The sequence below is a fragment of the Gobio gobio genome, assembly GCF_949357685.1.
Source record: "Gobio gobio genome assembly, chromosome: 2".
Lineage (NCBI taxonomy): Eukaryota > Metazoa > Chordata > Actinopteri > Cypriniformes > Gobionidae > Gobio > Gobio gobio.
In genome coordinates this window covers 18,273,307-18,286,300 of record NC_137098.1, presented here as the reverse complement: position 1 = coordinate 18,286,300, position 12,994 = coordinate 18,273,307, and the positions used below count along the sequence as shown (strand labels likewise).

At 35.1% G+C, this 12,994-nt stretch overlaps 1 protein-coding gene across 1 annotated transcript in view; it reads right to left on the bottom strand.

Moving 5' to 3' along the window:
• LOC307122627 (phospholipid-transporting ATPase ABCA1-like) overlaps positions 1-12,994 on the bottom strand; it is a 111,218-nt gene that overhangs the window by 77,063 nt on the left and 21,161 nt on the right. The window contains exons 5-8 of the mRNA XM_079810736.1: positions 9,958-10,052; positions 9,763-9,868; positions 4,180-4,254; positions 918-1,084 (exon numbers count right to left, since the gene is read on the bottom strand). Coding sequence (XP_079666862.1) covers positions 918-1,084; positions 4,180-4,254; positions 9,763-9,868; positions 9,958-10,052 — 443 coding nt within the window. The remainder of the gene's footprint in view (positions 1-917; positions 1,085-4,179; positions 4,255-9,762; positions 9,869-9,957; positions 10,053-12,994) is intronic.

Genomic DNA, 12,994 nt, shown 5'->3' with positions numbered 1-12,994 from the left:
TAAGCTAATACATCCTTTTTGCATAGGGACTTGCATAGTGTTAGCTTTGAAAATGTACATGCATGTTTCTAGGTTATAGGTAAAGAAACAAATTTGACCTGTAGTATTTTAATGTTTACATTTTTTTCTGAAGAATTTGTTCTGTTAGAACTTCTCATTTTAATATTCATATTTAAACGTTTTTAATTTAGCACACTTTCATGGATCAGTACTGTTTTTTATTTCTTGTTATAAAGTTCAGCACTGGTTTACTTCCAGTATCCAGTATCCATTTTAAAAACTATCGATTAATCGGTTATCGGCAACTGCGGTCCAACCTTGTTATCGGTATCGGTAAAATCCACTATCGGTCGACTTCTAGTCTATTGTAATATATTGTAAAATGTTATTTATTCCTGTGATGCAAAACTGTATTTTCAGCATCATTACTCCAGTCAGTGTCACATGATCCTTCAGAAATCAGTCTAATTTGCTGCTCAAGAAACATCTCTTATTGTTATCAATGTTAAAAATGGTTGTGCTGACATTAATGCCAGTGGAAGTTTAGAACTATGGAATCAGCAGAGTGTTGACAACATTTACGCACCCGCTCTGTGACTATACATGGTCTTCCACTTTGTAGCTGAGTTGCTGCTGTTCCCTAAATGCTTCCACTTTCTGATAATACCACTTACAGTTGACCGTGAAATATCTACCAGGGATGACATTTCATAAACTGACTTATTGCAAAGGTGGCATCTTATCACAGTACCACGCTTGAATTCACTGAGCTCTTCAGAACAACTCGTTTTTCCCCACAAATGTTTGTAAATGCAGACTGCATGGCTAAGAGGTATGTCCCATTCTTTTGTCCATATAGTGTACATCTTATAATTTAAATGCTCCAGTCATGTGATGTTGTACTGTGTCATACTTACGCTGCAAACGAGAGCTGTTCTTTAGTGAGATTAAGCGGGTGGTTGAATGTTGTGATGCCGTAGTCGCCTGCTTTGAGTCCCGCTGGCAGGTTTCCTCTCAGAATGCCATTACTGGCCACGTTCAGGAACGATACGAGTGAATGCCAACCCTGATTATTGAACCACACCTACACACACATACAGATGTTCAAAAACATGTCCATCATGTTCCCACTAGTGTTATTATTGTTAAATAAAACTAAATTAAGAATCATTTTTGTTAATTGAAATAAAATTAAATAAAATATAAATATTAGATGGAAGCCTTGCAATGCAAATTTTAAACAAGCTGCCATGGTAACTTCCTAAAATAGAGCTGAAGTTGAAGTACTAACATTACTAAATCTAAAATAAAGCAAAATACAGAAATAAATTATACAGAATAAAATAAAATAAAAACCTAATAAAAACGACAAAAAGCACATAAAAAAATTACTAAAACTTAAATTAAATTGAAATTATAAACATAAAAGCTAATTCAAAAAATTATAAATATACTATATAAATAATACTAAAACAACACTGGTTCCTACTAACAATAAAATGTAATAATCACATTAACAATAATAAACTGTAATATCGTCAAAAACACTTTTAAACTGTGCCCTCAGATTAAGTTTCAACCCTGTCATCAAAATTACATCACACTTTAAGGAAGCAAACTTTGAATGAATGAATAAATGTCTCTAAATGATAAATGATTATAATCAATATTTCCTCAGAAAAGCCCCCAAAGGAAGACCATTAGACATTAGACAAAAGACATTATTGTTAAAACCAAATCAGCGATGAGACACATCAAGGGCTTTTGAAATCAATAGTTTGTTTCTCCCATCTCATTGATCACCAGTCTATCACGGGCCTGCAGTGAACACAATCACGATTGTCAATCTGAAACTCAGTAACACAGTAGACGTTCTCACATTCCATCTGTGCTATTTTTTTAAAGAGAACATATAATGCCCTTTTACAAATTCTTGATTTTATTTTTAGAGTCTGCTAGAATAGGTTTTGATGCCTGAATGTTCAAAAAGAATGCCCCTCCCTCACATTTTACATTGTTGCAGCACCTAATTTCCCAGTCTGTCAGTAACACTCTGTTGCTCTGTTTAGTTCCTGTCTCTGTGAAGCCCCTCCTTCCGAAAAGCACAATGCACTCTGATTGGTCAGCTGGACCAGGGCCGGGTTTCCCAATAACGATGTATCTTAGCTCTAAAGAGCGTGTTCTGCGAGCGAAGTTACGATCACTCGCAGCAATTCCACGTGCGTTTCCCAAAAATGTACTTAACATGAACGCGCGAGAACGCGCTCTAAGTGCTACTTAAGAGTCGCTGTCCATTTGCGAAGTGCTGAAATATAACCTTATATGGAATCGTTTCCTCTGAACGTTTCACCTAATAATTGTCATCTGATGTGGATTAGCAATCAAAACACGTCTAGGCTATATAAAGCAACTACCTACAGGCTGAGGCACTGACAAAAGGCTGAACAAAAAAAAAACAAGAAAAGATACCTTTCACAAAGACGAAATAAATATCCTCATTTAATTCAGATGTGTATTTATAATTTTTTAGTTTTTTACCTGCCCTCATAATTTTTTTTTTTATAAAATCCAGTGATCATAAAGTCAGTTTCCACAAAAATATTAAGCAGCAGAACTGTTTTTTTTATTTTTTTTATCAACATTGATAATAATGAGAATATTAAAATAAAAAAATAAATAAAAAAAGTGTACAATAAAGTACAATCAAAACCTTATAGTATTATCACAATGCACTTGAATAAAGTTAAAGGTTTAATCTGCCGGTTGTCCTGTAGGTGACCTCATAACTCTGTCCTCTTACGATACACTTAGAGATTTACGATTACTCCAGAGCACTCGTAGATCTACGATCATTTTCAAGTGCTACTTAAGTTACGATGCTTTTGGGAAACAGACCTTAATATTACGATCACTCGTACGATCGTTTTTACGATCAACTTAGGCTTACGATGCTTTTGGGAAACGCAGCCCAGAGCGTTTTGTTTTGTCAACCGCTTCAAGCTTTTCGCAAATGTCACACCCCTTAAAATAAAATCGTGAGTTTAAATTGTGCTGTGTGCGTTCCCGAAAGAAAATTCGAGGCGTTTCAGGGAGTTCAGAAACAGTGCTTACTGATACAGAGAATAACACCTTTAGAGAGACTTTGTGCTTTGTAACTTTGCAGATCTTTTTCATGCTCAAACAGCAACATTACACACTAAAGAAAGTTAAAAATGTAAAAAAGCACCCCTTTAAATTGACAGCCTATCTTAATATGTATTCATTAAAGGGATAGTTCACCTAAAAGTGAAAATTACCCCATGATTTACTCACCCTCAAGCCATCCTAGGTGTTAAAATTATTTTTTCAGATGAATACAATCAGAGTTATATTAAAACATGTCCTGGCTCTTCCAAACTTTATAATGGCAGCCCAAAATTTGAAGCCCAAAAAAAATGCATTCATCCATTATAAAAGTAATCCATATGGCTCCAGGGGGTTAATAAAGGCCTTCTGAAGCGAATCGATGGGTTTTTGTAAGAAAAATATCCATATTTAACACGTTATAAAGAAAAATATCTAGCTTCCGGCGGACCGCCTTCTGTATTCAGCTTACGAAAAAGCGTAACTGGCAGGACGATGACATTAGACGTGGTTTAAGCCTTTGAACTGTGAGAGGCACTACACTTTCTTCTTAAGTTGAATACGGAAGGTGGTCCACAGGGAGCTAAATATTCTACTTTACAAAGTTTTAAATATGGATATTTTTCTTAAAAAAAAAACATTGATTCTCATCAGAAGGATGTGGATTACTTTTATAATGGATAGATACACTTTTCTGGTCTTCAAATTTTGGGCTGCCATTCACTGCCATTATAAAACTTGAGCTTGAGACATTTTTTTTTATATAACTCTGATTGTATTAATTTGAAAGAAGAATGTCATATAGGATGGCTTGAGGGTGAGTAAATTATGGGATATTTTTCATTTTTGGGTGAAATATCCCTTTAAGCTTGAGATATCACAATGCAATTTGTTAAAACTCAAATACATTTTGCACAGAATTTTACTTTAAAAATGACCTTTTCAAAATGGTAAAGTCTGGTTCAAATGATATACTCCTGATTTGTACTCTGATCTCTTCTGACATACTTGGACACTGAAGATACTGTCTATATACAACCACTTCTCGTTGCTTACCTTCATATTGTCTCTGGTGCCCAACTCCAATAGAACCAACTGAAGGGCCTGGAAAATTTGGTCAGTCTGGTTATACTGCATAGAGAGAGAGAGAGAGAGAGAGAGAGAGAGAGAGAGAGAGAGAGAGAGAGAGAGAGAGAGAGAGAGAGAGAGAGAGAGAGAGAGAGAGAGAGAGAGGAGAGAGAGAGAGAGAGAGAGAGAGAGAGAGAGAGAGAGAGAGAGAGAGAGAGAGAGAGAGAGAGAGAGAGAGAGAGAGAGAGAGAGAGAGAGAGAGGAGAGAGAGAGAGAGAGAGAGAAATGGAAATGTATTATTGTATATAGAAAGAAACATACTACTGTTTGAAAGTTTGGGGTCAGTAACTTTTTTTAACAAAAAAAAAAACAATACTTTGGTCCCACTTTAAATTAGGTGGCCTTAACTACTATGTACTTAAATCAAAAATAAGTATAATGTACTTATTGTGTTCATATTGTATTGAAAAACACTTTTGCTGAAATTGAGGTGGGATACAGGTAAAGTTAGGGACAGTTAGTGGTAGTATGGGTAAGTTTAAGGGTAGGGTTAGGTATAAGGGAAGGGTCAATTATAAATGTAATTACATGCAGGTATTTTTTTAATATATATTTACAATGTCAAAACATGTATGTACACAATAAGTGCATTGTACAAAATTATTAACTTAAATGTTAGTACATAGTAGTTAAGTCCACCTAATATAAAGTGGGTCCAAAACTTTTATCCTGATTCTACTACATTTATCAAAAGTGACAGTAAAGACATTTATAAATGCTACAAAGATTTATATTTCAAATAAATGCTTTTCATTTCTATAACTATCTAATCATCAAAGAATCCTAAAAAAAGTATCATGGTTTCCACAAAAATATGAAGCAGCACAGCTGTTTTCAACATAGATGATAATCAGAAATTATTCTTGAGCAGCAAATCAGCATATTAGAATGATTTCCGAAGGATCATGTGACACTGAAAACTGGAGTAATGATGCTGAAAATTCAGCTTAAACATCACAGGAACAAATTACATTTTAAAATACTTTCACATGGAAAATACATTTTAAATTGTAATAATATTTCACAATATTACTGTTTTTGATCAAATAAATGCAGCGCTGGTGAGCATAATGTCTCACTGACAGATATTAGACACAAATTATAATGTCTGCTGCTCCCCAGGCGACACTGTAAATACTCGATGAACACTAATAACTCAAAGTGAAGGTGCCAAAAACTCTCCAGTGCCTGTTTGAATGAGAGGGAGTCCTAACGTCCTGCTATTAGCATTACATCCGTCCATCACAGAGCTAAGCAGCATTAAAATCCCATTAGACGGCACAGACACTGGCACGCTGCCGAAGAGACTTGCTCTTGCTTTCAAATTCAAGCTCTGCTTATACTCAAGGATTCAACAGTATTACATTGTGTCATAACTAGGGTTGCTAGTGCTAATGCTAAATTGATATAATAATGAAACGTAACTACCCATAAAATGATGCATCGTTAGGACAACAAAATATCAAAACTCCAGCTCTACAGTGTTCGTTGTTATTATCAAAGACCATGCTTTTTACTTTTTTTATAATAATAATAATAATTTTTTTTTTTTAAATTCATGCTTATGCCTACACTTTTTTCATGTACACCAATCAGGCATGACATTATGACTAATATTGTGTTGGTGTCCCCCTTTTGCTGCCAAAACCACCCTGACCCGTCGAGGCATGGACTCCACTAGACCCCTGAAGGTGTGCTGTGGTATCTCGCACCAAGAGGTTAGCAAGTACTGTAAGTTGTGAGGTGGCGCCTTCATGGATCGGACTTGCTTGTTCAGCACATCCCAAAGATGCTTGATTGGAATGAGATCTGGGGAATTTGGAGGCCAAGTCAACACCTCAAATTCGTTGTTGTGCTCCTCAAACCATCCCTGAACCATTTTTGCTTTGTGGCAGGGTGCCATTATCCTGCTGAATGATACTGACCACTGCAGACCGGGAACACCCCACAAGAGCTGTAGTTCTGGAGATGCTCTATCACAATAGTCTAGCCATCACAATTTGGCCTTTGTCAAACTCGCTCAAATCCTTACGCTTGCCCATTTTTCCTGCTTCTAGCGCATCAACTTTAAGGACAAAATGTTCACTTGCCACCTAATATATCCCACCCACTAACAGGTGCCGTGATGAAGAGATAATCAATGTTATTAATTTCACCTGTCATAATGTTATGCCTGATCGGTGTATGTAGCCTAGGAAACTTGTTTGAGTGAAATGCAATGTGTTTTTACAGCATTACAATACAATTATGTCAGGCATGCATTACACCTGAGATATGAAGGCTTTTAGTATATTTTTAGTATATTATAAAATTAGAAATTATTTTAGTTATAAATTACTGTAAATTGTTCATGAACGAGTTGCTTATACATTAAGGTCAAAAAGATTTAATACAGAATGCAACTCTCTGTTATACTGGACGGTTGGCAGTCCCAATCAAACCAGTTTTTACTCGCCATTTAAAAAAGACAACAGAATATGAGGGAATAATATTATATTCATGGGAAGGTTACAGTACCTGAATTTAAGTAGAGCAACTGATATCCTTTTTTAAGCATAAAAAAAAAATTAACACAATTGCACAGAGGGAGAAGAACATTAACATTTTGATAAGTAAATGCTAAGTGAAGAGCTGGTGGGAATTTTCACATCATTATAATGGTTTCAAAGGCCTGAAAAGCTTTGCATGCCATTAAGAAACAGTAAATAAAGCACACTTCACATCACCGACATGTGCTCAAGCTGCTCATGCATATTTAAATGGAGATATTTCACCATGTTTTGATCAACATATATGCAAATGGAACAAATGATTGGATGCAGCAAATGTAAAAATACTTGTTATGAAAATTAATATGATGTTACCAACACCAGGGTAAATTAAACTGTCTGCAATGAAACAAATACACATTGTTATGATAACTACAATAAAAATGTGATAATTTGGCTTTAATCAACAGTTATAAAAAATAAATGACACAAATATTCTGAAGCTTATTAAACTGATTCTGATCATTTAGTTATACTTTTGTAGTAGGAAATGTCTGTAATATGTAAGTGGTACGTAATTGTATTTTCAAACTATATAGGCCAATGTTGGTGTTTTTGAAAGCAACGTCCTTTAAATTCATTAATTCACCTCTTCATTCTCAAGCAAAATAGCCCAAAAAAAAAAAACAATAATAATTTGTTTAGAGGTTGGCTGAATAGCTTCCAACCACTGAATCATCAGAAACGTGCGGTGTATAATAATTATAATGTCAAGCACGCAAAATAGAAAACGCACAGAAAAATATGCACAAATCAGTTCTAGGCATTGCTAATCTGACATATCAGCCTCTTTATCACAACACTAAAATGTAGTCAACGTAAACAGAAAAGGTTACACAGTTTAGTTTACAACTGACTGTAGTACAGTATGCAAAAAAAAAATGCAATTGCGCTTTCGCTTTGTAAATCTGTTTAGGCTTGGCATTTAATAAATATTGTTTGTATGAACACCACTATGGGCCCTATTTTAACGATCTAAGCGCATAGTCTAAAGCACATGGCGCAAGTGCACTCAAGGTGTGTCCGAATCCACTTTTGCTAGTTTAACGACAGAACAATGGTCAGCACACCCAGCGCATGCTATAAGGGTTGGCCCCTTTTTCTTAATGAGTCATGGGTGTGTTTTGGGCGTAACACGCACCGAACCAACCAGAGTCTCATCTCCCATTCCCTTTAAAAGCCAGTTGCGTTTGGCGCGCGCGTGTGAACGCGATCATCTGTGAACACGATTGATCATCTCTTCCTAAAGAATAAACATGTATTAATATCTATGTTGAGGATACATTACAACTTACTGAACTGTATCATAAGTCGTGTAATCGCTCAATCAGTGTTTCAACGGCGAAAAGACTTCTATAAAACTACTTATGAACAATGTCATGTAGCATATTTACCTCAGGCAGTCATTCAGTGTCCACAGCTTTTATTCACTAGAGAAATCAACTCTTTCATGAAATATATGCACTATATTAGCCATTATATTTATTATATTCTACTTAACCTGTTAGTGATGTCTTGATTATTTAATGTATGTTTAAATAAATCTGTCATGAAAATGACAGTTACTGTGAATAAATGATTATATTTCAACAACGAATTGGATAAAATAAAATAAAATTGTATTATTAGATTTAGAAGTTAATGCAAAAACGACCTTATGTGAAGTTTACATGTTTGCGTACAATATGTTATTTGAGTGTTGATTATTATACCTAAAAATGAATAAGAAACTGAATTTAGGCTAATAGATTGGGCTCTGTTGTTAACCTTAATGTGCAAGTAAGGGCTCCCTATATAGTTTACAGCAATATCTTCAATAAACTTTTAGTTATCATTTTATTCATTTAAGGACAGACACATTTTTCAGTAAACCACTGTTTAACAAAAATAAATAAAAAGCAATTTGTAAAACTGCTGTACCGAACCCATACCGAACCGTGACTTCAAAACCGAGGTACATACCGAACCCTCAGTTTTGTGTACCGTTACACCCCTATTATGTACACAATAATGATCTTTTACATTTTAATCCAATAAGTTTTCATATTTAAAAATGTTTGTGTGCTACGTGTCCCTGTGTGTGTAATAAGCAGTGTACACGCGTTGTGGACCCACCTATAATCCACAATTACTAGCGTGTCCTATAAATAACACAAACAATACTGCGCTATTGACTTTAGACCAGGTTTTTGTTGGTCAATGGCACAGTCGTTTTCAGTTGCCTCAAAATAGCAACGCGCCAACAATGCGCCTGGACACACCTCGGTTTCAGACCAGCACACCCATGGGCGCACAAATAGGCACAAATGCATTTGCCATTTAAACAATGTGGCGCTGAATGTGAAGATGATAACTGCGTCGGGCTGAAATTAGCAAAAAACACTTGTGTCACACCTGCCGTCGCATTGCGCCAGGTGTATGATAGGGCCCTATAAGTTATATTATGCACCACTATTTTACAATATTTATGAATGTAATAATACAATTTGACTTATCAGATTTTTTTTGTGTGTGTAGTTGTTTGTTTGTTTTCCTCAATGCAAATTTGCTCTGGTGCAACTTACTGTAAGAGTCAGGTGCAACAAATTTTCTGGAAAATATAATAATTTTCAGCATGATTCAATATTACAACAAAGGACTGTGCAATTTCTCTGTAAATAACACTGAAATCAGTTCACTTAAACACGTAAGTTGTGCAACAGTAAATATAGTTAGAACACCTAAAAAAACAAACCATCATAATTGAAAAAAATGCAGTAAACATCTTGCCAGAAACCAGATCTCTGTGGTTTGTAGAGTGCAATGAGTTGTAAGGTTTTGGAATCACATCTATCAGAAACTTCTTTAGACTGATGAAAACACCAAATCTGAGATCAGTCAAAAATGCCCATAATGCCACTCTTGACCCGTCATTTCTGGAGGGCAGGATGTCAGTAATGTCCTAATGTGGCAGCGCTCTCACCTGTGAGATGTTGAAGAATGATTTGAGGTCGCCGATCACTGCTGTAATGTCAGACTCATTCAGTGTGACCTGCGAGTTCACGCCACCTACAGACATTCCTCCATACCTGCACGCGCACACACACATACACACCAATTATGCCTATTTGATCATATTTCATTCTGCACATGCTGTGAAATGAGTGCGTGCCATTACCGTATTTTGCCCGATTTCTGGTAGCTCTTGAGCAGGAAGTCGGTCAGGTTTCGGGCCGTGACATTCTGAAGGGTGTCTGTGGTGTTCTGAGTTCTCTACAAAAACACACACCAAATAAAACCATTACAAAACCCACATACACTATAAAATGTTCTGTCAGGTAACATAAAATGTGCTTCATCTGTTGACAGCAGGGTTATTATATTTAACTAAAACTATAATAAATAACTGTTTTGTTACTTGGAATGAAATAAACTTTAACAAATAAAATATTTCAATAAATAATCGTGTTTTATTTTAGTTAGTTGCCAAGGCAACATTTCTCATTTTCAACTTGATGTACCAAAATAACAAACTAAAAAATATAAAATTTAAAATAAAATAAATGAAATTATACAGATGTATTTTAAAAAATATATAACCAAAATAACCGAAACAAAACAAAATTACTAAAACTTTAAAGTGCCCCATTATGCTATTTTAAAGTTTCCTAATTTAGTTTTGGAGTTTTGAAGAGTACACCTCTCTAAATCCCTCCTTTCCGCGATCCTACTGTGCTCTGATTGGCCAGATTGCCCAGTCTGTTGTGATTGGTCTACCACGTAGAGCTCCATCGGGAGGCTTCATAAAGCTCAGCGATTATACACACTGTAAAGATAGTAACGATGACGTCAATTTTACCCTATCATTTCGAACGTGAGTCCGATGATGAAACACTGGAATAACTAGTTATTCAACCCAAATCTCCATTGCAAGGACGACTTGAGCAGGATGTTTCTCAGGGATACACTACTCATTTTGAGGTACATTATGAGATGTTGCAACTGTAATTCCCCACCATCAGTATTAACAAGTGTATGTCCATTAACAAACCAATGTGTGTGTATATTTCTAATTTATTGCGAGGCACATGCGGGAACTGTATCAATAACGGTGCATACATAAATGGTTGTAAAACAAATGTTGCTTTATGCTTTATCCTTTATCTTTACTCAAAGTACAACGAAAATCTGCATTAATAGACAGTTTTAGGTATTGGTGTAAATTGACATGTAAAAGTCTAGACCCTTAATATAAGACAAACCCAGTTTGTCAGATGTATTTTTTGTCTAATATCCAGAAGCACAAAAAAAATACAGTAGTATGGACCATTTTCTGATACCTTTTGTCATTTTAGAGCTTGACAGTCCAAATCCTAATTCTTTTGGAATTTTCTCCAAAATTTCCACTAGTAATCTGAGTAAATACAGACAGAATTCTCATTTTGTATGAACTATCCCTTTGAAAGCAACAGCTGCACGTTTTCATTCTTAACAGTGCATGAGATTGTTACATGCACACGCACACACAGATTCTTCCAGAATGATACAACAAAACAATAAAACCACACACACCCTGAGTTTCTTCGATTCACTAACAGTGGGAAGCTAATGACACTGACTCAGATCCACAGAAACTAGCCTAAATAAAAGAGCTCTGAAACACACAGGCACAGGGTTACACTGTTGGAGGCTTGTGATAATAAACCTCTATTATGCTCTGATTCAAAGTGGGAACAATTCTAATAATGCTTTTTCTTTCAAATCAAAACTGTGGTTTTGTGGCTTTTAGTCCATGTCTATCAAACCAAAATTATCCCCTTTTCCATGAACAAAAATAGCAATAGAAGATGTTGAATGTGCATAGAGAAATATGCTTTTACAATACACAAATATTTAAGTAGTTTGACAGCGTAGGGAGACTCTATTACATTACATAATTTGCATCGCTTCATGGTAGTGGGTGGAGCTAAATTATCTTGGCAGGATTTGCTTATTGCAATTTTCTGATTGGTGGAAATGTATTTGCAAAATTGTGGTTAATTCAATATAAGCTAAAATAAAGCACACTGATGGCTTTAACGAATTAGCATACTGTATACCATCAATTAATAACCTTTGGGCTCACAGTAGTCTTTAAAGGTTTATAAGTTATCATTAAAAATCAATTCCCCTATGGAAAAAATGAAATGGATTTTTGTGCTCTACTTTTGTGCTCTATGCTACAAGCAGCAAATAGTCACATAAAAGCTACTGAATATTTAAAATAAAAGAACCTTTGATATGTCCTGCATCAAATCTTTATAGGAAACATGTCAACACAGGGACAAAAATGATCATCAAATCATTTCATGGAGTCTTTGTTCCCACCAATTAGATCAATTTCTCAGCCCTTGCAAATGACAGAAGCCTGCTAGATATCACATCAAATCTTCATGATCTGCCATTTACTCCTACTCTCCTCTCGGCAAAATTAAACTGGAGCTTTGCCAATAAATCTTCCAGCCAAATATTAGACAGAAGCTGGACTACTGTAGCAATGTGTAGTTAATGTTAAAGGAACACGCCGACTTTTTGGGACTTTAGCTTATTCACACATCATATTTACATTTACATTATACACAGTATACAAAAGAATAATACGAAGTGGATGGGTTGTTTATTTAGCTTACTGCACATAATCTCGCTTATTAGTGCTGTATGTACATATGACAATAAAAATACAAATTTTGATACAAATTCTTTGTGGTACATGTGTCTTTTTGTTGTGAATTTTTTACTGAATTTTAAGAATACCTTTTATATTGTTAGTAATATTTGAAGATTAACACTTACTGGACTGAAGCAATTTAGGTTTACTTTATTACGTAATCCAATATTACTTCTATCACAATGTTTTGGCAAATCTTTACTTGTTTTCTATGGGACGATGTGTAAAGATAACTAAAATCAGTCTATATTGAAATTAATCATGGCTTCGATTTTGTAGTGGATGACAAACACAGTTGTGTATATGAGTCAATTTATATGGGTAAATAAACAGCTTTGTTGTAGGTTTCATACCAAAAATCAAGATTACTCATATCACAGACTTAACGAATAGCCAACTACACAAAGGACCTGTCATCGCCATGGAAACCAGTGTTTCATTAAGAAACTCATGCAAAGCATCAGCCTCCTCTCTTTCACTTATCAAGGACAAAAATATAAAGAGAGTA